This window comes from Rhinopithecus roxellana, chromosome 10 (assembly GCF_007565055.1).
Source record: "Rhinopithecus roxellana isolate Shanxi Qingling chromosome 10, ASM756505v1, whole genome shotgun sequence".
Classification (NCBI taxonomy): domain Eukaryota; kingdom Metazoa; phylum Chordata; class Mammalia; order Primates; family Cercopithecidae; genus Rhinopithecus; species Rhinopithecus roxellana.
In genome coordinates, this window is record NC_044558.1 from 105,740,805 (window position 1) to 105,768,475 (window position 27,671).

General features: G+C 44.1%; 1 protein-coding gene across 1 annotated transcript in view; it reads left to right on the forward strand.

Annotated features, from left to right (window-relative positions):
* The window catches only part of TMEM132D (transmembrane protein 132D), an 867,237-nt gene that overhangs the window by 354,791 nt on the left and 484,775 nt on the right, over positions 1 to 27,671 (forward strand). Inside the window, exon 3 of the mRNA XM_030939289.1 lies at positions 25,581 to 25,727. Coding sequence (XP_030795149.1) covers positions 25,581 to 25,727 — 147 coding nt within the window. The remainder of the gene's footprint in view (positions 1 to 25,580; positions 25,728 to 27,671) is intronic.

Genomic DNA, 27,671 nt, shown 5'->3' on the forward strand with positions numbered 1-27,671 from the left:
GGTAGTCTCGAATTCAAGTCTCTTCTGTTGTAGGCTGAGTACATTTCCATGCATTCAACACCGGTGCTATGGAGCTAGCTGTATGTGGATACCATCGGGCTGTTGAGTACTAATAAAAAGGAGACTAAATTCTGTGCAATCAGCTTCCTTTTCCAATGTGGAAACGAAGGCATTGCAATCAATTTAGCAATGTGCTACAATCCTGTTATTGTCATTGTTCTCACTGACAGCCTAAGCACTGGCAGGATATTTGGTGTCTGGGAAGGACAGAGAGACACTAAAATAGCTGGGAGAATATGTTCTTTGGAGGGCTGGAGGTTTTAGGCCACAGTAGGGCTAGAGGAGAGAATTATGTAAGCGACTGGAACTCCATCAAAAAACAGGGAGAAAGCACCAAGGGAGACCAGGCCGTCAGCATTTCAGAAACATTTTGTTGCCTGATGAAGGAGAATCTGGTCTAGCTGGAGTCCACCTCTTTGAGAAGTTGTAGGAAGCTGGACTCAAGTCTGACCCACCTGGTGCGCCTAAGCCTTTGGCCTCCCTCCTGCAGCAGCTTATGTGATTCCCCCTGAAAGCAGGTCTCCAGGATTTTCTTCCCAATAAAGGACAGTCACTAGCTGGAAAACATCCAATTCAACAAATGGTCCCATGTTACAGGTGTCTGTGTAAGAGGTGACAGTAGAGAGAAGGTGGTTATAGGTGGACAAGATTCAAAAGAGAGGGTTGTCTAAAGAAGGAAGAAAATCACATGGCTGTTCACGAACGTCAAGTACTGTACCATGAGGCCTCTTGGAACCACAGTAAGCAACTGTGATGCCCTCGGGAATCAAGGATCACCTTTTTCTTTCTCTCTCAATGTCTCTGCTCCATGCTTCTCTCTCTTGACCACCTTTCTCTTCCACTTGAAGATGGCTGGCCATCCTAGGTCACACTTGCATGAATTTTCCATGTGGAAACCCAGCACCACCTGGCTCCGTTACTTAGTACCTTTGGTTCAAATTATTGGGAGAAACAAAATCTGATTAAACATTTTGAGCTGTCATTAGAGTCCACAGGCCACAAGCCAGATGAGAAAGGGCAGTCCTAAGATGAGGTCTCTGACCCTGGCTTGGTGTGACCAAAGAGTGGTGTGATGATGCAGGGTGAGCCATGAGCACCACTGTTTTAAGGAATAGAAACTGTGGAAGGGACATATTCACACAGAGAGGGGTATGGAGCAGACAGAAATTCTGACACATACCTAGTTGAGGAGAAACTGGGACTATAGCTAGCATTTTGAGGAAAGACCAATGAGATAGTGTTGATTAAAGGGTAATCAAAGATTTGTGGAGAGACCCGGAAAGAAAGCTTGGAGAGTTTCCTTTGAGATGGGCACTGGCTTTTGGACATATGGAAAACATGGGGAAGTGACTTTTCTCCCATCAAGTCCACTGGCGTTAACTTACTTAGCGGTTGAGGATCCTCATGGGTAAAAAATTTGAGTTGTATCTGTGATCATGATGACACATAAATAGCATGTCCAGTGAACTGGAAAATGGAAGAGGACTGTGGAATAGATGGGCTTTCTAGAGTGATGCATTTAGGGATAAAAGGAAGATGAGTGCTTGTGGTGCTGGAGCTAGGGAGAACCCAATGTGTACATCTCTTCCCAATGACACATTCAATGGTGCTATGTTGGGAATTTGAAAACAGTCATGGTGGGAACATTTACACCATGGAAATTGGCAGGTGTTGCAAATCAGGCTTGTAGCCACACTCCGTCTCCCTGCCAGCTGCAAAACATTTTCCATCCCACTACCGAGTCAGCCTCGTTGCATGAAGGCACAGACGAACAGTGTTTCTAAGTGACAATGTGGTAGTTTCTTCTTGAATCTTTCCTAAAAGAGTGCCTATCATGGGGAAAATGTTTCATATGGAAACCACGGAACTGTCAGTGCACAGACAGGCACACAGCAGAAAGGAAGGGAGCAGGGGGAAGATGAGCCTAGCAGCTGCAGCACACGTGCAAAGCCTGGTGGCCCCAGGGTGGGCTCATGCAGCCAAGGACCACGGGTCACTAGGACAGAGTGGAGAGCTGGGCATCGGGGCGGCAGTGGTGAGAGTGACCAGCAGGGAACATGACGGATGAGCCACAAACAGTGACTCAGGTGGATTTGGGAGCAAATGTGAGACACTCTCGGGGTCTCAAAAGAGGAAGAGCCTGGCTTTGAAAGGTTGAGGAACTGAAGCTGCCCAGGCGGATGCTGTCAGACCAGCCAGGCTGGGGCTCAGACGGTAGCTTGACCTTTCTTGTCACCGGAGACTCGGATTTGGGGCATGCATGTTGTAGTTGTTGGATCTGGACTGTAGATGACCTTAAATGCCAGGATCAAAAGGTGACACTTTATACTTGGAGAACAGTGAGTCACTAGCTATGATCGATTGACAGATAGATAGATGATAGGTAATATAGACAGATAATAGATAATGGATGTAAACCAATAGGTAGATGCTAGATAGATCAGTAATATGTAGGTATGTAGCTAGATAGATGCTAGGTAGATAGGTAAATGACATAATAGATGATAATGTAGGTAGATAATAGATAATGGATGTAAACAGATAAATACTAGGTGGATAGATATCAGGTAAGTAGGTAGGTAGATAGATGCTATGTAGCTAGATAGATGACAGATAAATCATAGAGAATAAATAATATAGATAGAAAATAGATAATGAATGTGAACAGCTAGATGATAGATTGGTAGATAATAGGTAGGTAGATGCTACATAGATAGATAGATGACAGAGAGATAATAGATGATAATGTAGAGATATAATAGATAATATAAACAGATAGATGCTAGGTAGGTAGGTAGATATTAGGTAGGTAGATGGATACATAGATGCTAGGTAGATAAGTCGATGATAGATATATAGCTAGATAATAGATAATGGATATAAACAGATGTTAGGTACACAGATAATAGGTAGGTAGCTAGATATATAGATAATAGATTGATGATAGATAATAGACACAAATGCATAGGTAGACAATATGTTAGATAGATTTTAATATGGAAGAAAACAGTTATAAAGTTACTTTCTTGTTGCAAACTCAGTCCTTCAATTGCGGTTCTACATGCAGTGTATTTAAATGGTTTGACTTGGAGTTGTCCAGATAGCACATGGATATACCTCCTTCATTTCTTGGTGATATTTCTTCTTGAACACAACTTATTTATTTACTCTCAGGCCCAACACATATACTCTTTCCTGATGTTGTAGAAAGGAATCTAGAGCAAGAGAAACCCTTCCCTCGCCTATGTACAAGGACTTTCTGGTCAGAAGAGGACTTAGCTTCATTTCTGCCCATATATGCTACTTGCCATATTCCCAGTGATATATCCCTCACCCCAACCAAAATAACAGGATGTTGAGTTATCTTTATTTTTTTAATATCAGGGGATGATAATCAATGTATTAAAATCTGTGGTTACTCAGGCATTAGCACATTCGACCCTTGGTGAATTCTAAGGGCAGAAGCAGAGGTTCCCAACTCTATGACCTTCAGGGAGACAGGCAGGTAATACCATGAAGTGAATTAGGCAGAGCGTGTAGAAGAGAGAGGTTTGTATTTGGAGGTGCCCCAAGGAATCGTGGGAAGTGGCACAGATGGAAGAAATCATGCACTGTTTATAGGTGGCAGCCCCAGGTGATTGGCGCTATACTGAAGTAGATAGGTCAAGAATTATTGAGTTATGTTCCAAGACAAGCCAAAACTCTGGATTTCTTTTTTTTTTTTTTTTTTTTTTTTTTTTTTGAGATGGAGTCTTGCTCTGTCGCCAGGGCTGGAGTGCAGTGGCCGGACCTCAGCTCACTGCAAGCTCCGCCTCCTGGGTTTACGCCATTCTCCTGCCTCAGCCTCCGAAGTAGCTGGGACTACAGGCGCCCGCCACCTCGCCCGGCTAGTTTTTTGTATTTTTAGTAGAGACGGGGTTTCACCATGTTAGCCAGGATGGTCTCGATCTCCTGACCTCGTGATCCACCCGTCTCGGCCTCCCAAAGTGCTGGGATTACAGGCTTGAGCCACCGCGCCCGGCCAACTCTGGATTTTTTTAAAGCAAGTGTCTTAATTAAATGATTGGCTCAAATGATCAAAATGGAGTAAAATTACATTAGGGAAAATATTTGTAGGACATATTCAGCCTCTGAGCTGCCCTTTAATGACTCCCAAGAGACAGACACGCCTTCCCGAGTCCAGCCTGGCCGCTGCAGACCCAAGGCAGGCAGGCAGTGATTTTCCAGTTTCACTTCAGAACACTGTTGTTCCACTTTTGCTCACTGCATAACAAAGCACCCAAACTGAATGCTCTAAAAAGCCACCATTTTCTTATGCTCCTGGATTCTGTGGGTCAGGAACTGGGAAGGACTAGAGTGGGCAGATGCCTCTACTCCACAATGGCTGCGGCCTCAGCCAGGAAGTCTTGGAGAAGCTGGCAGACCCCTGAAGCTTGGGATCCTCTGAAGGCCCACTCCAGACATGTGTGATGGTTGAGGTTGGCTCTTGCCTGGGGCCCCTGCTGGGGCTTCAGACTGACTCATGGCACTGCTTTGTGGTGTGGTGAGCCTTCCTCACAATATGGCAGCCTTAGACTTCTTAAGTGGTGGCTCTGAGCTCCAAACATCACAAGAGGATGGTGGAGGCTGATCTTTCTCTCAAATGGAACTCACAGCCTCATAGCCTGACTTCTACCTCAAGCACAAACTTTCCTCCTGCTCCTGCTTGTTAGGAGGAAGGGCGCAAGGGATAGGAGACAGATACTGTTGTGGTCATCTCTGGAAATACAATGTGCCATATCTGCTGAACACCAAGTGAACTGAAGTGGTGAGAGGAAAGCTGAGTGGAGATTTAAACCGGTCAATTAGAAGGTACAAGCTGTCCCTTCTTGTTTATCAAAGTGTCTGTCTTCACCTCCCCTGGTGTTCTTTGTAGTTTACAACCAGTTTAGCACTTAGCTTTCACCCAGTGTCATTACTGCAGACTGGTAATGGCTGTGAAATGGTTGCTTAAGTGTTGTACAGAGTGGAACAGCTGGCTTCTGACAAATCACGGCATTAGAGCACGTGGACTGCTAAGTGCCAAGACGCAATGTCAACAGAGGAACAGCCCGGGAGTGGGCTGCCAAGCAAGAGGCTGGGAAATATGGAATACACTTCAGAGGGGCAGTCAGAGAGGGGGAACACAGTTATTAATCCCTTGTTAGACAAATCCCATTTTACAGTTGTGAAGGCAGAGGAATTAATTCTCCCCTTTAGCTCCTGAAGTTACAAAATCCACAAGTTGCTCTTTCAGGGTTTTTTAGTGCAAAAATATAGAAAAAAATACCAGTATGGAATAATTATTAGCTTTGTCAAAAATAAGATGTGCCCTCTCTCTTTTCATCCAGTGCTTGCTGTAGAATCTGGAAAATTATCTCTGTTCTACTCAATTAATCTTTCTCATGATAACCAGGTCAATTTGTCTCTTATATAATCAGAGCTGGGTAAACATCCACACATTCTTATTCCAGCTTTTAGTTTGTATGTTTATATCCTAACAGGAAAGAGAGCCAGAGTAGGTTTTCTCTAAAACACAATTTGTCCAGGTTGGGTTGCAGGAACAAGCAACCCGAAGACCTTCATGTTTTGAGGCCGACAATGTTTACTTCCCTCACACATTACAGATTTGCCAAGGTCTTGTTTAGATTGTCCTCAGCAAGGGCACAGGCTAATGGAGCAGGCACCTCCTAGAACATTTACAGTCACAGGGGTGAAGGAAAAGATGACATAACACAGCTTTATCCCTTCTAGCTTCCACCAAAGGTGACAAATAGGCCTTCAGCTCACAGTTCATTGGCCAAAGCAAGACACGTTACCACACCCAGAGTCAAAGGGAGTAGGGAAGTGTATTAGTCCATTCTCATGCTGCTGATAAAGTCATACCTGAGACTGAGTAATTTGTAATGAAAAAGAAGTTTAATGGACCCACAGTTCCACATGACTGGGGAGGCCTCACAATCATGGCAGAAGGCAAAGGAGGAATAAAGGCACATCTTACGTGGTATCAGGCAAGAAAGAATGAGAACCAAGCCAGAGGAGTTTCCCCTTACAAAACCATCACATCTCGTGAGACTTATTCACGACCACGAGAACATGACGGGGGAACCACCCCCATGATTCACCTATCTCCCACCAGGACCTTCTAAATAAAACACATGGGAATTATGGGAGCTACAATTCAAGATGAGATTTGGGTGGGGACACAGCCCCAACCATATGAGGAAGTGAATTTCACTGTGTCTGGAGGAAATGGTGATACAGTCCTCACCAATCACCTCATCCGGCGAGTGATGTAAAATTTCAGAGGTGCTCCTTTCTTTCACATGTCTGGCAGTCTACTCAGGTGAGTTAAGAAAATATCCAGTTTTTGGAAGCTTTTTAAATCATCTGTTTTCTTGTTTGTAAAATGAGAAAGGAGGTCGTTTGTTGAAATACTTAAATGTGCTTTCCTTTCTGCATTTCTGAGTCAACCACTTTCTTCTTGGCCAGTCCAACACATCCATTCACCTGGGTGGGGAGGGGGTGGTAGAGTTAACTGCCCCACCCACCTTGATGTTAGGTGAGGTCACATGTGACGTGTGAGCCGGAGAGGCATGTGTCACATTCAGGTGGGAGCTTTGCGAGCTTCAGCAGGCTCCTCTGTGATGTTGGAGAGCTGGTTCTACAGCAGGAAGTTGAAGAGAAAAAGAACAGGCCATGACCCAGGTCCTAAGATCCAATATGGGATTTTCACCTCAGCGGGAAAGTTGACTTGAAAGCCAGATTTTATGATGTGACTGAGAGGAGGATCTCTTGAAAAATCTTCCTATCCCTTCCCTTTTTAATAGACCATAAGGGAGACCTAGCAGATTACATTAATAGATTTTATTATACTCCAAGAGCAGGGAGGAGGAGAACAGGATGGGCGAAGATCAAACTCCAGCTCTGCCGACATAAATTCAGGCCTGAGGGACTGTGGAAAGAGAGAAGGGAGGAGAGTGCTGCGGACTGCCTTCAGCACTGAGTGAAGCAGGTGTCTTCCCTGCCCCTGATGGGGCAGAGACCTTAAACTGGGAGAGGGAGATAGGCAGGAACCCCAAGGTCAGGCCTCCACTCTAAGTAATCTGAGTTCTGGAAAGAAATTGTCCCACAGGGGTGATTAAGCAACAACTAAATACTCAGGGTTTATTGAAGCCAGATCTAAATTCTTATCAGCAGAGGCTGACTCTACTCTGTAGCCTAGTGGTATCCATGTACTCAGATCCATATGCCCTATAAAGAGACGGGAAATAGGGCACAAATTGTCACATTTGCCAGCAGAGACCCTCCAGTGACCAAAAGTAACAGCATAGCATAGTGCGTAAGAGCAGAGCTCCTGGAGTCGGCCGCCTGCTAGCTGTGTGACCTGGAGCAAGCTACTCAACCTCTCTGTACTGCAGAGAACTTAATCTATACCATGGGGTAAAATTTCTTTTCATAACAGCTCTTGCAAAGTTATACCAGTTTTCAGACAAGACTCTTTTAGTAGGGTATTGATTTTTCACTCCAAAAGCACACTATGAGAAGTGCTATTTCAGCATTACAGGTTTAAGCAATTTACTCATTTCACACTTTCTAGTTGGAGAACATCCTGTAGAACAAATTTTAATTGTGCACCGTGTTTGGGTGGAAATGGCATCCATGAAAGGCTGCCCACTGAAGTTTCCAGAGAACCCACTGAAATGACTGGGGTCGTGGGTTCAACTGTGCTCCCGAAAATGCCCTCAGCCCTTGCACCTGTGGATGTGACCATCTCTGCAGATTTAATTAGCTTCAGATGAGGTCACACTTAGGGTGAACCCGAAACCCAAGGTCCAGTATTCCTTTGAGAAAGCCGCGTGGCCAGGCACCGTGGCTCACTCCTGAAATCTGAGCACCTTGGGAGGCCGAGGCAGGAGGATCACTGAAGCCCAGGAGTTGGAGGCTGCAGTGATCTCTGACTGAACCACTTCACTCCAGGCTGGGCAACAGAGTGAGACCCCGTCTCTAGAAAATATTTAAAAAGGAAGGCCCCAGGAAGGGAGCTGTGTAACCATGGAGGCAGAGCCAGGAGTGATGCTGCACCGGGTGAGGAATGCCAAGGTGTGCTGGTTACCACCAGAAGCGGAGGCAGCAGCTGGAGGATTCTTCCCTAGAGCCCTGGAGGAAGCATGGCCTTGCAAGATAGTGATTTCTGATTTCTAGCCTTCTGAACTGTGAGAAAATCAATTTCTTTTGTTTTATGCCACCCAGTTTGTGGGAATTTGTTATGCTAAGGCTGGAAAACTAACATAACCTATATATATCTTAATTAACTTATTAATAAACTGTATGGAAATAGACAGTTCTAAGCTGCTTGCAAAGATGTCTTTCAGAAGTCTTCAAAATTCTCCTTGCAATGCTAGCTACCCTTGTCTACAGCTTTTTTCTTTTCTGTTCTTTTCTTTTTTTTTTTTTTTTGAGATGGAGTATTGCTCTGTTACCCAGGCTGGAGTGCAGTGGCATGATCTCGGCTCACTGCCACCTCCACCTCCCGGGTTCAAGCAATTCTTCTGCCTCAGCCCCCTGAGTAGCTGGGATTACAGGTGTGCGCCACCATGCCTGGCTAATTTTTGTATTTTTAGTAGAGACGGGGTTTCACCATGTTGGTCATACTGGTCTCGAACTCCTGACCTCATGATCCATCTGCCTCAGAGTTTTCTTCTTAATTTAAATCCTAGCCTTGCAACGGATCCTCTCTTTGCTTGCTGTGAATTACTGGGGCTTGATGACGTTAATATACATTGCTCTAAAGGAGAATGCAGGAATAGCTTATGTTTCTAATGTCTAGGGAGCTGCTTGTTGGAAATGGAAAACATAATCTTTCCTACTAACATGAATAATATACACACACATACATATATTTTCAACAACATTTCATTTAGCAGCAGGGTTTCAGGAATGAATCAAAGTTGTTATTTACCTCATATGAGAAAAAACAAGTGGATGTTTGAAGCTTTTTTGGCACGTGACAAGGGTTATATAAACATCTGTTAAATAAAATAAGCACATTGTTGGTTATGATTGCAGGGCAGAGTACCGGGGCATGGGGGCAGGGAGCAGTCAGGCCAGTGGAAATCTTAACCAGACTTTGAGGATCCCATAACACAAATGAAACCCCAGGGGACCCCAGCCACTGGCTTCTGCAGAAGATGCACCTGTGATGATGGAACCCCACACTAGCTCCGACAACCTGAGAACAGACAGTGCATGTATCCAAGAGGCACCTGGACACGTCCCTCCTTCTGCTATGATGCTCATGTAAACCATGTTCCTCCTCATATTCCTGGTCCTCTTGCTGGAGAGAAGAGAGGCAGCTCCGAGAGATGGTTTTACCTGAAGAGTTACACCAAGTGTTCTTGCCAGAGTGGAACTACCCTATTCAATGAACATTTAGTTTTGTTCCCACTTCACTATAAAATGGGAACTTGTGTAAAAAGGCTCAGAAGTTGTAAAGACAGCAAGAAACCACACTTACTCTCTACACCTAAACGGATGCTTTCAGCTGATGGTGTCAGAAAATGGTTAAACTCGTAGAAGCAGAGAGTAGTGTGTTGGTTGCCAAAGGCAGGGAGTGGGAGAATGAGGAGCTGCTGTTCAATGGGCATGAAGTGTCTGTTATGCAAAACACATAAGCTCTAGATATCCATGGCACAGCACTGTGCCTATAGTCAACAGTACTCTACTGCGCACCTAAAAATGTGTTGAAGGCATAGATCTCATGTTAACAGTTCTTACCACAATGAAATACAAATATTAAAACTGTAATAAAAGAAAATAAAAATAAAAGAAAAAATTCTAACTTGAAATGACTAAAACATTTAAAAAGTGGACTAGCAGAGAACTGGATGTCTCCTGTAACTAAAAGACAGGCATAGACTTGCTTCAGGAATGGTTGAATCCAGGGCCTCAGTGCGAGTAGGACTTGATTTTTCTCCCTTGCCATGGGCTGACTTCATGCTCAGCCTCTTCGTGGTGCAGTAGATCAAATCTCACACTCTCCCAAGTCAAGTCAGGAGTGAGGAAGCTGGGAGGGAGGGGGTAATTCTTTTCTTCTCATGCCTGGAAACTTCCCGACATTCATCAATATGTGTGAACCCAATCACAGTGACCAGAAAGAAGAAGAGTGCTCATTGTTGGAGGCCAACCTCATTGGATGCCTGCAGCCAAGGCTGTCTCCCAGAGTGGATACTGCGAACGCAAACCACACGTCACTTAGGGATGCGGCTGTTGTAAAGGAAGCTATGCTGGGTCGCTGGGGCGGTATTCTGACTCAGAGTCATCCTGATGTCCATGACAACACATTTGCCAGTTATCGTAGTCTCAGAGAATTACCAATGTGGGTCATCACCAGCATAATTGACTGATAAGTGTTACTTTTAATCTTTAGGAGGAATGTTGTCCCAAAGTCTGGTAGCACGTTTTGATAGTCTTCTGTGAGTTTTTTTTTTCTTTCTCTTGTTTTTGTCTTCATTTCTTTTCTTTCTGCAAACTGAAAGGTTACCTTTAAAAATGTGCTAACTGAAGTGGTTCTTACTGAAATATGAGGTATTAGTATATTCCTGAAAATAAAGAAGCAATAGCAAGAAAATAGCCCTACCAGATATTAAAATATGTCATAAGCTATTGTGTTTAAAGCATTTAGGGACTGGTGCATGAGAAGGCAGACAGATTAATAAAGGCAAGTAGGTAGTCCAAAAAATAAGCCTAAAAACACAAATAAACTTATTATATTTTACCAATGGCATTTATGCCAACAGGTACTGGATGAATCATTTAATAAGTAGTGTGATTTTAGAAACCATACAGGAAAATACAAAGCTGGATCTTTATTTCACGCTAAAACAAATTCCAAATGGACCAAGGGATTTTCCTTACAAATCAATTTCCTAATAAACAATTAAAAAAAAAGACTAACAAAGCAACAGGGACATGCACAAGGGATTTGAGCAGATGTTAAATTTAAAAACAAAAACTCAAAGATATGTATGTGAAAAAATGTTCAATACCACTCAGACTTCATGAAATATTGTGTTCATCAGAATTGCAAAGATCAAAAAGAAAGAAAACAAGGACTTGAAGACACTGTCAGTGGATATAAACGTGGGTAGAATCTTGCTGAATGTCAGTTTCGCAAGTTCTATACAAATTGCGTCTCTTTTGACTTGGCAATTCCTTTTTTAGGATTTGTCCTACACATACGTGTGTGCTGAGTTGTGTGGACATGGCAGTTTCCTGAAGCACTTGTTATGGTATCAAAAATTAGGAACCACCTCTGTGTCCATCAGGGGGGCACCAGTCGAGCAGATTTTGCTCAAATACTAGCACACAATGGATTAGTATGTGTAGAAAAAAGAATGCAGTGGATCTATAAATGCTTTACATCGACACATTCCCAAGATATGTTTTTATGTGTATATTTATACGGGTGGTCTTAGCTTACGGTGGTTCACTTTACAATTATTTTACAATGGTGCAAAAGTGATAAGCACCCAGTGAAAACCATACTTGGGCCACCCATGGCACCAATTCTGTTTTTCACTTTCAATACAGTTTTCAATAAATTACATGAGACATTCAACACTATAGATGATTTTGTTTAGGCTAATGGAGGCACCCTGGGCATGCGTACAGTAGGCTAGGCTAAGTTCTGATGTTCACTAGGTAGAGTGTAGAATGCACTTTCAATTATGATATTTTCAATTTACAGTATGTTTTATTGGAATGTAACCCCATCATAAGTTGAGGAATATCTATCTATCTATCTATCTATCTATCTATCTATCTATATCCTTCCATCCATCCACCCACCCACTCATTCACCCACCAACTTATCCATTCATCCATCCATCCATCCACCCACCCACCCACTCATCCACCCACTCATCCACCTACCAACTCATCCATCCATCCACCCACCCACCCACTCATCCATCCATCCACCCACCCACTCATCCATCCATCCACCCACCCACCCACTCATCCATCCATCCACCCACCCACCCACCCACTCATCCATCCATCCACCCACCCACCCACCCACTCATCCATCCATCCACCCACCCACCCACCCACCCACCCACTCATCCATCCATCCATCCACCCACCCACCCACTCATCCATCCATCCACCCACCCATCCACCCACTCATCCATCCATCCACTCACCCAATCATCCATCCATCCACCCACCCACTCATCCATCCATCCACCCACCCACCCACTCATCCATCCATCCACCCACCCACTCATCCATCCACCCACCCACCCACTCATCCATCCATCCATCCACCCACCCACCCACCCACTCATCCATCCATCCACCCACCCACCCACTCATCCATCCATCCACCCACCCATCCACCCACTCATCCATCCATCCACTCACCCAATCATCCATCCATCCACCCACCCACTCATCCATCCATCCACCCACCCACCCCTCATCCATCCATCCACCCACCACTCATCCATCACCCACCCACCCACTCATCCATCCATCCATCCACCCACCCACCCACCCACATCATCCTCATCCCCACCCACCCATCCACCCACCATCCACCCACTCATCCACCATCCACTCACCCACATCCATCCATCCACCCACCCACATCCATCCATCCACCCACCCACCACTCATCCATTCCACCACCACCCACCCACTCATCCATCCATCCACCCACCACTCATCCATCCACCCACCCCCCACTCATCCATCCATCCATCCATCCACCCCCCACCACCTCCATCCATCCACCCACCCACCCACCCACCTCCCACTCATCCTCCCCCACCCCCACTCAGCATCCATCCATCCACCCACCCACCCACCCACTCATCCATCCACATCCCCCACCCCACCTCACCCACCACCCCTCCCATCATCCACTCCCCCCCACTCATCCATCCATCCACCACTCACCCACCCACTCATCCCCACCATCCACCCACCCACCCACTCATCCATCCATCCACCCACCCACCCACTCATCCATCTATCCATCCATCCATCCATCCATCCATCCATCCATCCATCCATTCATCCATTTGTCTATCCATTCATCTATCCATCTATCTATCTACTGTCATGCATTGCTTAATGACAGGGGTACACTCTGAGAAATGTGTCATTAGGCAATATGGTCATTTTGGAAACATTATGGAGTACACAAACATAGGTAGTATAGCCTACTCCACACCTAGACTGTATGGTATAGCCTATTGCTCTAGGCTGCAAACCTATACAGCATGTGACTGTTCTAAAACTATAGGTAACTGTAACAATGGTAAATATCTGTGTGTCTAAACATAGAAAATGTACAGTAAAAATACAATAGTATAATCTTATGGGACCATCGTTGTACATGCAGTTAATTGATGACTAAAACGTCGTGCAGTGCATGACTGTGTGCATGTACGTATATGTGTGTGTATATATATTATAGATATACCTATATATACATATATATAGTATAACTGTGTGTACAGTGTGTTGTCACTGGTGTCCATATATTTTAAATCCACATATCTAAGTATGTTAATCTCTTAGAAAATGTCCCACTAAACTCAGGAGAAGTTTGACAATAGATGTCTGTAGCAAGAGGAACTTCTCCTGTATCCCCATTCATGCCATTTGAATATTTATAACATTTCTGTACTATTTTTCAATGAAAAATTGTTAATAAAAAATTAACAACCTCCCAAAAGACATCCCTGAGAATTTACGTTTATTCGTTTATTAACCATAGTTCTGATTTTGATTTAGAATGCCTTCTTTAATTAAAGAAGTATATTTAAGCAATCTCTCTGAAACACTAGTAACCATGAAGGCTGAGAAAATAGCAACACAGTTCAATTATGTAATGTCATGAAATTAGAGGGTTGTGGTTCTTAACAGACAGTAAAATTAGGTCTTATCCCAAACCCTGAAAACTAGACACATCTCAGCCCCTGTGAATCGTGGAGCCCTGGGAGCATGGAAATTAGTTGAGTGTTCTGAAACAGTAGGTGCTGGGGAGGTCCCCTGAACTGCTTGTCTGCAAATATTTGTCCTGCTGGCTCTGCTGAGATGATTGACTTGGCTACATTTGGAAATTACAGGGCCGATTAGAACTTTGAGCTCACATCTGATATCTCCCTTTGGAGGGCAAGGATTATGTTTCGTTTCTTTTTGTTTTGTTTTGCTTTGTTTTTGTTTGTTTTAAGAAGAGTCAGGACTTTGGTTAGTTATTGCATAGATGGGATGGAAAAAGGGTAAAATTTTGTTCAGATAGTCAAGCATCCAGGTTTCTGTGTAACAAAGAAGATAATGGTGATAATCGTCATCAGAGCTAAAATCGATTTTCTACCAGGCACCGTGTTAAGGACGTGACATGGCTTAGAGTTCCTTATGTGCTGCAGGAGCAGGACTCTGGTTTTGCATGTCTGCTGGTTTATATGACGACCCCATGATGGGAGACTCAGTGACATGCGAAGATTGAGGTCTCCACATTCCAACCATGGACACGTGGGCAGTTCAGAAAGTGTTGTCATTTATTGGTTTAGTATCAATGACGCAAACCGTTTGCTCTGTGTTTCTGGAAATGGTGATGAACGAATGCAGGTTCATCCTGCATACCCTCTCTTGCCGACCCCTCCCAATTTAGCCATCCATTTCTGGGAGGATATGTTGAGGGGTGCAGCCCATATCAAAGTTTTGTTTTTCCAGATGAGAAAACCTGTTCTGCATGGAGTCATAATGATTCCTTTGAATGCATAAACAATGTTCCCACATAACAATTTGTAAAATATTTAAATAACATCTTTGACTGTTGTTGGGTGGTGGTCTGTGTTCAGCAGGAACAAGAAGAGTTCTTTCTCCTCTCCCATATTAGGCAGAGGGCAAATCAGACCTAAAAGGCATCTTCATGTGTCTATGTATTTCCCTTCTGCCTGCCTGCGTGTGTTCCTTGCTGGCTTTACGGTTTTTCAGAAACGCAAGTAATAAAATAAGGTAAGTGGTTCTAAGTAGCCGCTCCTTACACTGAGTCCTCTGACCTCTTGCTTTGCTTCATTTCTTCATGGAACTTATCAGTGTAATAAATGTGTTCATGCTTGCGTTCCGTCTCCCCTACTAGAATGTTAGTTCCATGGCAAGAGAAAACGTATGGTTCTTTTCACCTGCATATCCAGTGTGTGAAGAGCATCTGAAAAGAGGGAGCACTCAAAAAGAATTTGTTGAATGAGGCAGAGAGTGGTGATGGCTCATGCCTGGAATCCCAGCACTTTGGGAGGCCAAGGCAGGAGGGCTGCCTGAAGCCAGGAGTTTGAGACCAGCCTGGGCAGCATAGTGAGACCCCATCTCTAAAAAAAAAAAAAAAATGAGTGTTTGTTGAATGAGGCTGGTGTGGTGGGACACACCTGTAATCCCATTACTTTAGGAGGCCAAGGTGGCAGGTGGATCACTTGAGGCCAGGAGTTCGAGACCAACCTGGTCAGCATAGTGAAACCCCGTCTCTACTAAAAATACACAAAATTAGCTGGGGGTAGTGGCACACACCTGTAATCCCAGCTACTCAGGAGACTGAGGCATGAGAATTGCTTGAACCAGGGAGGTGGAGGTTGCAGTGAGCGGAGATCACACCACTGCACTCCAGCCTGGGCAACAGAGCAGGACTCTGTCTCAATGTTTTAAAAAAGTATTTGTTGAATGAATCAGTGAATGAAGAAACACACCCAGAGGCAGATTGGTTTACTCCCCTCGAATTACTCACTTCAGTCCTTTATAGCCATGGCTTATTATGTACTTATTTTTAATAGTAGGGGTGGGGCCACTGACTTCAAAGCCTCTAACATCTGGTGTCCCTGTCCATCACGCTGGCACAGCTCCTGGCTGCTGTGCAGCCCCTTCTACCCTGTTTCTACTCATCCCACATCCCTCCTGAACTAGCTAGCACCTGTAGGAACGCCTGGCCTCAGGGACCCTCCTCATGCACTGACTGTCAGGAGGGAAACCAGCTGCTTGGAAAGACTAAAGATGATGTGCAGAAAGCATGTAGCTCTAAGATGGCTTTTAAAAGCCATTGAACATCTGTCTGCGCTGGTAATTAAAAAAAAAAAGCCCACAGACTAGGCTTAATGGAGTGAAATAGGTGGATTCAGATGTACTCCAGGAGAAACAGGAGGTCCCCAAAGCCAGCAACTGGCCTGGCCAGAGACTTGACACCACGCATGGCTCCCCCTCTGGGCCGTGTCACTTGCTCTGTGCCTTTGGTCATTCTCCCCACTGGGCTCCCCTGAGTTGGCAGGTGTCTAGCCCGTTTCTGGCTTTGAGCTGCTTTGTCTCTTGAGCTGGTAGAGAAAAGAGACCAGGATGATCTGTGATCAAAGCAGCATGTTTAATATACAGTAGTAGCCTTTAATCCAAGGTTTTGCTTTCTGGAGTCCGAAAACATTAAATGGAAAGTTCTAGGCTGGGCGCGGCAGCTCACGCCTGTATTCCCAACACTTTGGGAGGCTGAGGCAGGCAGATCACTTGAGCCCAGGAATTTGAGATCAGTCTGGGCAACAGGGTGAAATCCCATCTCTGGTAAAAGAAGAAAGAAAAATAGAAAAAAATTAGCCAGTGGTGGGCTCCTGTAGTTCCAGCTACTTGGGAGGCTGAGGCAGGAGACTGGTGTGAACCCGGGAGGCGGAGCTTGCAGTGAGCTGAGATCGCGTCACTGCACTCCAGCCTGGGAGACAGAGGGAGACTCTGTCTCAAAAAAAAAAAAAAAAAAAAAAAAGAAAAAGAAAAAGAAAAAGAATTAGCCAAATGTGGTGGCTCACACCTGTAGTCCCAGCTCCTGGGGAAGCTGAGCTGGGAGGATCACTGGAGCCTGGGATGCAGAGGTTGCAGTGAGCTGAGATCGTGCCACTGCACTCCCGCCTGGGTGAGAGAGTAAGAGTCTGTCTCAAAAAAAAAAAAAAAAAAAAAAAATCCAGAAATAAACATTTCGCAAGTTTTAAATTGCATGCCGTTCTGAGTAGTGTGAAGAAGTCTTGTGCCGCCAGCCCCATCCTTCCTGGGACGTGAATCGTTCCTTTGTCCTGTACTCGCAACCCTCCTGCATGAGATACCTGCCCCCTTGTCACCGACATGGTCTCCTGACATCCAGCCATTGACATCAAGATTCTCAGCTCCAGGATCACCTGCAGCAGAGGCTGCTCCTTCTGACCTATCACGAGGGGTTACTAGCAGTCAACGCTCCTTCTGACCTATCATCAGGGGTTACTAGCAGTCAACGCTCCTTCTGACCTATCATCAGGGGTTACTAGCAGTCAACGCTCCTTCTGACCTATCATCAGGGGTTACTAGCAGTCAACGCTCCTTCTGACCTATCATCAGGGGTTACTAGCAGTCAACGCTCCTTCTGACCTATCATCAGGGGTTACTAGCAGTCAATGCTCCTTCTGACCTATCATCAGGGGTTACTAGCAGTCAACGCTCCTTCTGACCTATCATCAGGGGTTACTAGCAGTCAACGCTCCTTCTGACCTATCATCAGGGGTTACTAGCAGTCAACGCTCCTTCTGACCTATCATCAGGGGTTACTAGCAGTCAACGCTCCTTCTGACCTATCATCAGGGGTTACTAGCAGTCAATGCTCCTTCTGACCTATCTTCAGGGGTTACTAGCAGCAGAACGCTGCATCACAGGGCCTATACCAGCCACCTCCCTTCATCTCATTATGCAGAAATTGTATTACCTCTCATCATCATCCTAAGGAAAAGGGTGAGTACAGTGCAAGAAGATATTTTGAGAGAGACCACATTGCCATAACTTGTATTGCAGTATATTTTCATAATTGTTCTATTTTATGATTAGTTATTATTGTTAATCTTCTCCTGTGTCTAATTTATAAATTAACTTTATCATAGGTATGTGTAGGAAGAAACATAGTATGTATAGGGTTAGTACCATCCATGGTTTCCTATATCCACTGGGGTCTTGGGTTGTACCCTCCAAGGAAAAAGTGGGATTACTGTCATCACAGCTGCTGCACACAGCTGTGCGGGTTGTACACTGCTCCACTGTATGAGGCCCCATTCATATCATACTCTATATGAATACAGCCTCCTGGGGTTGGCCAGTCCCAAGTTGCATGGCCATATGGCAGCCCTAGGCATGATCCTGTTTGTATAAAATTATAGATTGGGTGTGGACATGTACACAGAAGAATGATGACTACATTATGGCTAGCTTAGGTGGAAAGTGATGGAAGTTCAGGTTTCTTTCTTTCTTTCTTTCTTCCTTGTATCTTTGTGTGTGTCCATTGATTCAGGCGTTCATTCATTCTGAAGATATTTAACTTCCTCATTTACAGCTCGCGTAAATCTCAGAAGTGACAGATGACATTGCTCTGCTTTAAATCTTTAGATGTCTTTTTGTCCTGGACAGAGTCTTCAAATGTTGGAATTTCACATAAAAGTCAAGATTTGTCTTTGGCAGCCCCTGGCCTGCGTGCCCAGTAGATGCGACCAGGACTCTGCAGTTCGGGTTGTCATTGTTAGTGTATTTTGTGCTTTCTAATTAATGACAGGCTGAGCTTTGCTTCCAGGGATTTTAATTTTCTATGAATCCACCAGTTATTGAAAACTCTTCTCATCATTTTCCCTCAGTGCAGTGGAGGCCATACCCTCATGCTTCCCCTTTCTTGGCTTCCCCCGTGGGGGTGTGGAGACCCCCCGTTTCTTCTGTGAACCAATTCCTCTTCTCTTTGATCTCCTCAAACTATTCTCTACATCCTTATGTCCATTTAGAGCCCTTGTAATGCCTCACGGTTAGCAAGACAGCAAAAATGGGTTGCATTGAAGTCACAGGTCTTCTTTGTAAATTTAACTTTACCCACTGGAAGGGCAGTGGGAAAACAGATTCCCTTGTACAAGTGAGGGTATAGGAACACTCAGAGCTGAACTTCCTTGTAACATGACTTCTGCTGCTGTGTGTCATGTCCCCCGTTCTTGGGAATTCAAGGGTCTAGGGGATTCGAGTGGCCTCCTTTAATGTGAGGTGAGACATCCTAAGGGGAATGCAAAATGATTCATTGGAGGATAAACTAAAATCAGGACTTGGCACCTTATTATTTTTCATCCATTTGTATGTATGTTTTGTAGCACACATTATTTCAATAGTCCAACCCATGGTTCAACTGTAAAGTTTATAAACATACAAACCTATATAAAGGTTGCATATGAATTTTTTTTTTTTTTTTTGAGACAGCGTTTTACTCTGTTGCCCAGGCTGGAGTGCAATGGCACAATCTCGGCTCACCGCAACCTCTGCTTCCCGGGTTCAAGCAATTCTCCTGCCTCAGCCTCCTGAGTAGCTGGGTGGGATTACAGGCATACACCACCACACCTGGCTAATTTTGTATTTTTAGTAGAGACAGGGTTTCTCCATGTTAGTCAGGCTGATCTTGAACTCCCGGCCTCAGGTGATCTGCCCGCCTCGGCCTCCCAGAGTGCTAGGATTATAGGCATGAGCTACCGCGCCTGGCCACATATGAAAATATTTTTACTGATAGGGGTACATGACAAAGAAGTTGGAACCATATCATTCCGATTGTTACTTTAACTAGGCTTAGCTCTTTCTTCTGCGTCACTGTTGGTCTTTAACTGGCTATAGTGGAATAGTCACAAAGTAAGGAGACTTAGCAAAGTATATTCCAGTAATAGAAAGAGGGGCCTAGTGTCTCCCAAAGTGAAAAGTGGGACATGATTCCTAAAATACTGACAGTGGCACCGTAAGCAGGCATATCCATGTAACTGTTGGTGAGGGCAGGGCCAAGACGTCCAGATGGGGCTGGAAGTGGTTCATCATATAAGCAAAATGTTATGTGCTATATCAACATGTAGATTTAGTGGAAAGTGGCTTTGTCATAATTTTTTTTTTCTGGTCAGCCAGAAATTAGAAGCCAAGAGTGATTTCAAAATATGTTAATACAGCTACGACCTATAAAAAATGAAGCTTATTTTATGCTTTGACACTATTAATGAGAGAAAATAAGTAAGGAGACAAGGAGCAATTCAAAAAAGCTTTACTGTGACCCAAAAGGGCACGTTTCCATCAATTAACTGGGAGGAATGCCATCACCAAATCTACATGCGTAAGCGTGTGGCACCCTTTGGTGGGTGCACACTGTGTATTGTTCCATAGATTGAGCCTATATGGGACTCGAAAATGGAGATATCAGGTTTTACCAGGGTTTGATCTACTCAGAGACTATGTGGCCACACGAATCTCTGGGGGAGAAACAAGTAGACAAATCCTTCATTTTAGAAGTGAGAGAAGCAGTCCAGAAGTTTGGATCTCTTCCTGTCTTCCTTCCTCCAATTCCCTGGAATTCTACAGTCAGTTATTGATTAAGGCCAATATTAGCCTGCGGATAGCTGATTAGCCAGTAATAGTTTCTAACAGGACTACGTTCATTATGAACAAATAGCCTGAGACTTACACGCAATCCAAATTTCTCTTCTTGGGCTTTGAACCCTATATAGCAAAACTTCTCTCCCCATCCCCCTTCCTTTCTCTTTGCTCTCTCTTCCTCTTTCATTTTTTTTCTAATACCACACACGCACACACACACACACGCACACAAATCTTAAATAAATCTCCCAACAAACAAAACTCTGAAATTCCCTTTTATCCCACTTTTATCTCATCAATTTTGCTTTCTGTCCCTATGCATTCTTTATAGCACACATTTGTATTAGTTCAATAGCCCCCGTGTGAAATTCATAAATGAATATGCCTGTATTCAGGTTCCATATTAAGAACACTTCCACTGACAAGATTGCGTAAGTAGGGAGTTTCTCTTTGGGGCAATGTTGCCTTCAGCCTAAGTCTCTGCATACAGCGATTTGGAGAATGAACTCAAATTTATAGTCTTTAGGAGGCTGACACCTCCCATCAGTTGGAGTCCCCTGGTGGTTGTGGTGGAGGGAGATGCAAATCCTCCACCCAAACCCATCTCTCTTTCCACCGTAGTGACAGGGCCACAGTGAGGATATGGCTGTCCAGGTAAAGACTGACTTCCCAGCACTCGCTGCTCTTGCAGCCTTGTGTGGCCATAAGACTAGGCTCCTTGCAATGGAAGGTGAGTGAATTTGGGCATGCAATGCCCACCTCATCTGCTTAAGAGGAAATCCCTGGCTCTGGTCTACTGCTCTTCCCTCTTCCCCTTGGCTGGGATGGTCATGAGCACAGAGACTTTAGAAATTACAGATTAAAAACAGTAGAGATGCCTTCAGCCTTGATCCCCGAATGACTGAGTGGAATAGAGCCGCCCAACAACCTGGGTTACCAGCAATGGATGTTCACAGGAGGAGGAAATACACTTCCTTGTTCTGGAAGTCACTGAATCTTAGCCTCCCCTTGTTATATAATTGGAAATGATCATAAATAACTCAGGCTACGTTAAACAAGAAGGGACTCGATGGGAAGATGGGGAATATTTATATGCCTAAAGGCAAGGCTGAGAACCAGATTCAGAAATGTTAGCTGTGTTAATTCCTGCAAACCAGAGAGAAGGAAGTAATAGACAGTTGTACCAGAGCCACAAGGCTGGGTGAATTTCCCCCAACCTTTTTTATTTGCTGTGTCTCTTTGTTCAAGATTATATTCCAGAGAGAATCGTTCAGCTGGACTGGCTTAGGTCATGTGTCCACCTCTTGTCCAGGGTTGGAGGGAGAAACTCTTGACTTACAAGTCCACCATGGTGGTATACAATGGCAGAGGGGTGGGTCATATAAGCAAAATCAAGATGCTGCTACCCAGGAAAGGGGAGATTGGGTAGAGGGAGCAAAAGCAACAACTACGCACCACATTTCTGAACCCTGGATGCTGTACTTGAAAATGTGCGTGTGTGTGTTTATAATATATACATATTCCACATTATGTAGACATATATGTATATACACATTACATATATATATATATATATATATGTATATAAAATATACACAGTCCCTGCAGTTCTATTATGTTTTAAAAACACAATATACCCTTAACCCCAGCCAGGTTTTGTTGATACCCAGTCACAGTGCATGTGCATACTATGGGGAAAATTATGGCTTTCCCCCATCACCATGGTAGATATATTATTAAGAATAAATCTACAGCAAATTATCTTCAGAAATCAAGTGCTGTGTTTATCTCTGTGTAATGAGGCTGTCAGTGTAACCTGTATTTATTGAACCACAAGTAGGTTATAAAATTTCCATTAATGAATGTAGGTAACTCAGTTGTCGTAATGGGAGAAACCAGCATTCGGTTCGGACCCAGTGGAGCCCCGTGGCATGTGTTCTAGGAACTACTTGAATGGTTCCAAATGGTGCCACTGACAGCTCTGAGATTCGTGCTTCAAAATTATTAACCCAGCACACACTGTGTTCCGTAAATACCGTGTCTACATCTCCGAAGAATTACTGTCCAGTTTATTGCATGCATTTTACTTGATATTCACACACAAGGATACTTCTTGTGCCGGGTGCGGTGGCTCACGCCTGTAATCCCAGCACTTTGGGAGGCCAAGGCGGGTGGGTCATGAGGTCAGGAGATTGAGACCATCCTGGCTAACATGGTGAAACCCCGTCTCTACTAAATATACAAAAAAAATTAGCCGGGCGTGGTGGTGTGCGCCTGTAGTCCCAGCTACTCAGAGGCTGAGGCAGGAGAATGGCGTGAACCCAGGAGACGGAGCTTGCAGTGAGCTGAGATCCGGCCACTGCACTCCAGCCTGGGCAACAGAGCGAGACTCCGTCTCAAAAAAAAAAAAAAAAAAAAGATACTTCTTGAGTGAGTATGCCTTCTTCAATTCCGAACATCTAAAACATGCCCTAGAAATGTGTCTTCTCTTATGAAAATGCTCTGTGTCTCTGAAAGACAATTCCCAGTGTCCTGTATAAAATTCTAGGAAAAAACGTTTTTGCAGAAATAATGCTACCGATTATAGCTTCATTTGCTACTGTAGAATTATTAGCAACAAATGCTGGATACTTCATGGGTTAAACAAGCCACCATGTCCTTCTTAAGAACTTGAAAAGGATTCATTGGAGAAACATCGTCTGAATTCCAAATAGCCTACTTATGAATAAAATTTCAGAAAAACATATAAGCCCGTTATATATCAGAAAAGGCCTATGTACTGATATCTCCTGTATAATGAAAAGGTTGTCACAGCCAGGTTGATGACCTATTTATTTAAAGCAATGTTGATTCAATAAAATTCCACTGCAGAGTAATTGGGGCAGCCTTTAGAATTCATCTTAATATAATAGTAGCTGTCCACAGCGGATTGCACTTTCGTTCGCTACCACGTCTTGGTTGCCTACAATTTAAATGAGTTTCTGCAGGAATCGTAACTATTCTCTGAGTGTCTCACCTGAGTATCCAGAAAGGTCAGATGGCTTTTTGGCATCTGCATGCAATTCCCAATTTTTAAACGACTGCATTCAAAGTGTTTGCATGCACAATGATTATTTAAAACATAAAATATGTATTTTCCCTCATAGAAATAATGTTATACATGATGATTGTTTTCTAAAAATGCTAACGTTTGCAGTAGGGCCACACCTCAAAAGCAATTCTTGCTCTCTTTGTGGACTAGCCAAATCAGTATGTGTGCTGGGGGTTCCTAAGACCACCCCCAGGTCCAACGAGTCGCTAGAACTGACAGGACTCAGCATGTGGTGAGAATCACTGCTCTGATGTCTTAGCCAAGGAACACAAAGCACAGTCGCAGGGGGAAAAGGCACCGGGGAGGAGACCAGGCTCACGCTCCCAGGAATCCTCTCTCTGTGGAGTCATGCAGGATGCACTTAATTCCTCCAGTTCCTCCAGCAAATAGCTGGGACAGCACTGCCAGAGGAGCTCACCTGAGCCCAGGAGTTTGGGGTTTTCACTGGGGGACTGCTCACGGGGGCACCCTCTGCCTGGCAGATACCAAAATTCTGCGCTCCCAGAAGATAAGAAAGTGTCCAGCATAAACCACCCCGTTTGCCCAGTCTAGGCAGCGTGAGCCCCTCTGACCATGAAAAGGGAGGGAACTCTCCCCAAATTACCAAGTTCCCAGCCACGCTTGCAAGCAGGCTTTCCTAAGGAGGGCCGTCAAAAGCCTGCGGCCTCAGGTCTTTCCTGCACACTCCATTTTAAAACTGTTTCCATGGGAAAAGACATGTCCTGCTTTTTCTCGAAGCCCTGGTCCCTATGACTGTCATCTCCTCCTCACCTTTTGTCCCTAATATTAATAGCAGGAGGTGGTCTCACTTTCTCCTCTGGCATGGCAGAGGGCATTCTGAGATGCAGGCTGTGGCACCACTGCCTTGTCTGCATGCTTGTGTAGGCACAGTGATTACGAGTCTGGAGGAGCTCCATGTGGGCCGCCCCCACCGTCCTCTTCTGCCCAGGTACCATCGACGTGCTCCAGGTTCCCCTTGGTACTTCTGCTTCGAGACTTTTCCTATTTTCCACTGAAGGACTAAGAGAAAACACAGCAGGAAACATTATCTTTTTCAAATTTCCAGGCCAGCTTGTAAATAAAAATCAAACCGTTTGCATTTTATTTTATATTTTATTTACTGTTATTTTTCTTTTGAGGCAGGATCTCACTCTGTCACCCAAGCTGGAGTGCTGTGGGTCGATCTCAGCTCACTGCAGCCTCCGCCTCCCAGGCTCAAGTGATCCTCCCATCTCAGCCTCCCAAGTAGCTAGGACTACAGGAGAACACCACCACCCTCAAATAATTTTTGTATTTTTAGTTGAGATGGGGTTTCATTATTCTGTGTTTCTTTTAGAAACTTGAGTTGGAAAGAACATATGGAATGGAAAGCATACAGTAAGAAGACAAGATTATAAAAAGTAAACAGGGCTGGGCACAGTAGCTCCCACTTTGGGAGGCTGAGGCCGGTGGATCACTTGAGGGAATCATTATTTCCTCCCCTGTCTGAACCTCAGCCTCATTTTGGGCTTGGAACCTTGCTAGGAAGAGTAGGTAATAGAGACAAAATGTCCACCAGTGCCTGGCACTGGGAGACATTCAGTGGATGTGCGTTCTTATTTCAATCTTTACTTTTGTACTTTAATTGCCTTTTTCTGTTGAGTTTGGCCAGGCTAAGGGGTTTCAGGTAGTTTTGTGTTTGTGTCTGGCTTTGGCTTTATTTAAAGACACAAGCTAGTGCAATGATACTGTGTTTCTTTCTGTAACTAATGTTTGCTGGCTATCAGTATACCATCTCTAGCTCTTTATTAAAGGCAGGAAAAACTGAAAGAAATTAGGACAGATGGATTGGAAGGCGACTGCAAATTTGTGTTTAAATCCTAGTATACATGAGCTTACACCTGCAAGGCAATGGTGAGCAATTAAGCTCCCTGTGTTCCCAGAACCAGCATGACCCAGGGATTCCCCAGAGCTGACTCAGACCCACACATGCTGTCTCCAACAGGGCAAAGGTGAAGAAAGGCGTGAACATCATCAGCGTGCGAGCCAGCAGCCCTTCCATTTGGGATGTCAGGGAGCGCACAGATTATACTGGAAAGTATGCACCAGCTGTCATCGTTTGTCAGAAGAAATCGGCTGGCTCGGAAAACAGGTGAGTCCCAGCTGGCCTCTGATATATTCAGATCAGCTGCAAATGTGGCCTCTTTTTTTTTTTTTTTTTTTTTTTTCCTGGATTGCTAACAACCGTTTCCACTGTGGTTTGCGTTTGGTGTGTGTCATCTATTCTATCAGGGCCTCCAGGTAAGATGAATGGAAGCCTTCATTTGGGAAAGATGGGCTGTTATTCACAGCAGACCTACTTAACACCGCAGCAGAGCACCGTGTCACCTGCAAGGACTGCACCATGCAGATGGAATTGACCCACAAACCATGTTCCTCTTCAACATGACCTCTTTCTAGTCTATGTTATTAGATGAACTGAAACTCTGCCTGTCTCATAAAACGGCCCATTTTGCAAGTGTTAGAAACGAAAGCCTATACGTCTCTCTTCACATGGGTGCACTCCACGTCTGCAGTGTATATTTAAATATAATGCATGTGATTGTATCCATGGGCAGGCATTTTCTGATGGTCCAGTGAACTATCTGCAGTAGAATTGCAGGAAATTGTGGATTACTCTAGGGAGAAATTAAAACCTGAATCTGTCTCTGATAGCCACCAAATTAGAAACAATCAATTGACAGCTGGGCAAAGGGAGGCTTGAAACTCAGTTGTTCTTGTCTGATTGCACTTTCCTGAAATCTCATTTGTGGCTCAGGGGATTTCCTAGTCTGGTCACATATTTTTGTCACCTGTATGTTTCTTTATGCTCATGATACTATTGAAAATCTCAACAATAATGAAAGGACGAATTCCAGTATGCCATGCATTATTTCTGGAGTGCATTTTTAAACTTCATAGCTCAGTGTCGGGAAAATATCCTTATTTTTTATTATTTATTCTAGCAGGGAGCTCATGAATCTGAGCTGACAGCTATTATGATATTTTTTTGGCTTATTACCAAGGAGCATTTGAAACCAATGTGGGGATGATTTGATCTGGATTCCTTTCTGTGCTGCTTTACTCAACGTTGGTTTTTAGGAATTTGGATTATCAGCAGCTCTCGTTTGGGCCTTTCCTTTTTATTCCTGAAGATTTGCTTGTACAGCAAATGAGAGGGAAAAGAGAAAATCTGTATTTGAGTTCAGTCCTAGATATTTATGTAGTGATATATTTCTGTACTGATAGTGTGCCAAACTGGTGACCTGGATGAACTTACAGATACACACATTGAAACACGTCTGTGCCAGTAATATAATTTGGGAATAAGGTGCTATCTCAATAAAATATTTCTTTTGTGTTTTGTAGTTAGCAAAAATTGGGATAGATGGACACATGGGTGGACGGATGGGTAGACGGATGGATGAATGGATAGATGGATGGGCAAATGGATGGATGAACAGGTGGATGGATGAGAGGGTGGATGAACAGATGTGTTTATTCTTTATCAGAAGAAAAGAATAGATTTAGGGGAAAGAATCTCAACCAATGAACTTTTATTCTCTCTTGTGATTTCTTTTGCCATCTATTTTCATGTATTAGTAGAAGCAGTAGTTGTAGTCTTGTCTATGAGAGGCTGAGGGAGTTGAACCATTAGAAAATATTTATGCCTTTTTTATTGTTAATTTCTGACAAATAGTTCAGTTCATCTTGGACACAGAGAGAGAGCATGGGTGGCCTAATGGTGGCTCCTTCCCATTGAAATGTCAGCTGCCTTTTTATATTTCCAGGGGCTTCCAGAATCTCAGCACATTCAGAGCACATCCAAATGCAGAAATGCATGGTGTTTGCCATTTTTTTTTTTCATGTGTGTCAGTATCTTCTTTAAGAAACAAGTACCCTGAATAGAATATAAAGCTCTTCTTTCAAAAGCCCTAATTCTTCATTCTAAATGAAGACCATTCCTTATCTCTTTGTGGATTCTGATGCCAGTTTTCTGTTTCCTTTTTTATCTTTTTTCTTCTTGTCTTCTGGAGGCCAGGATATGTTTCCTCAT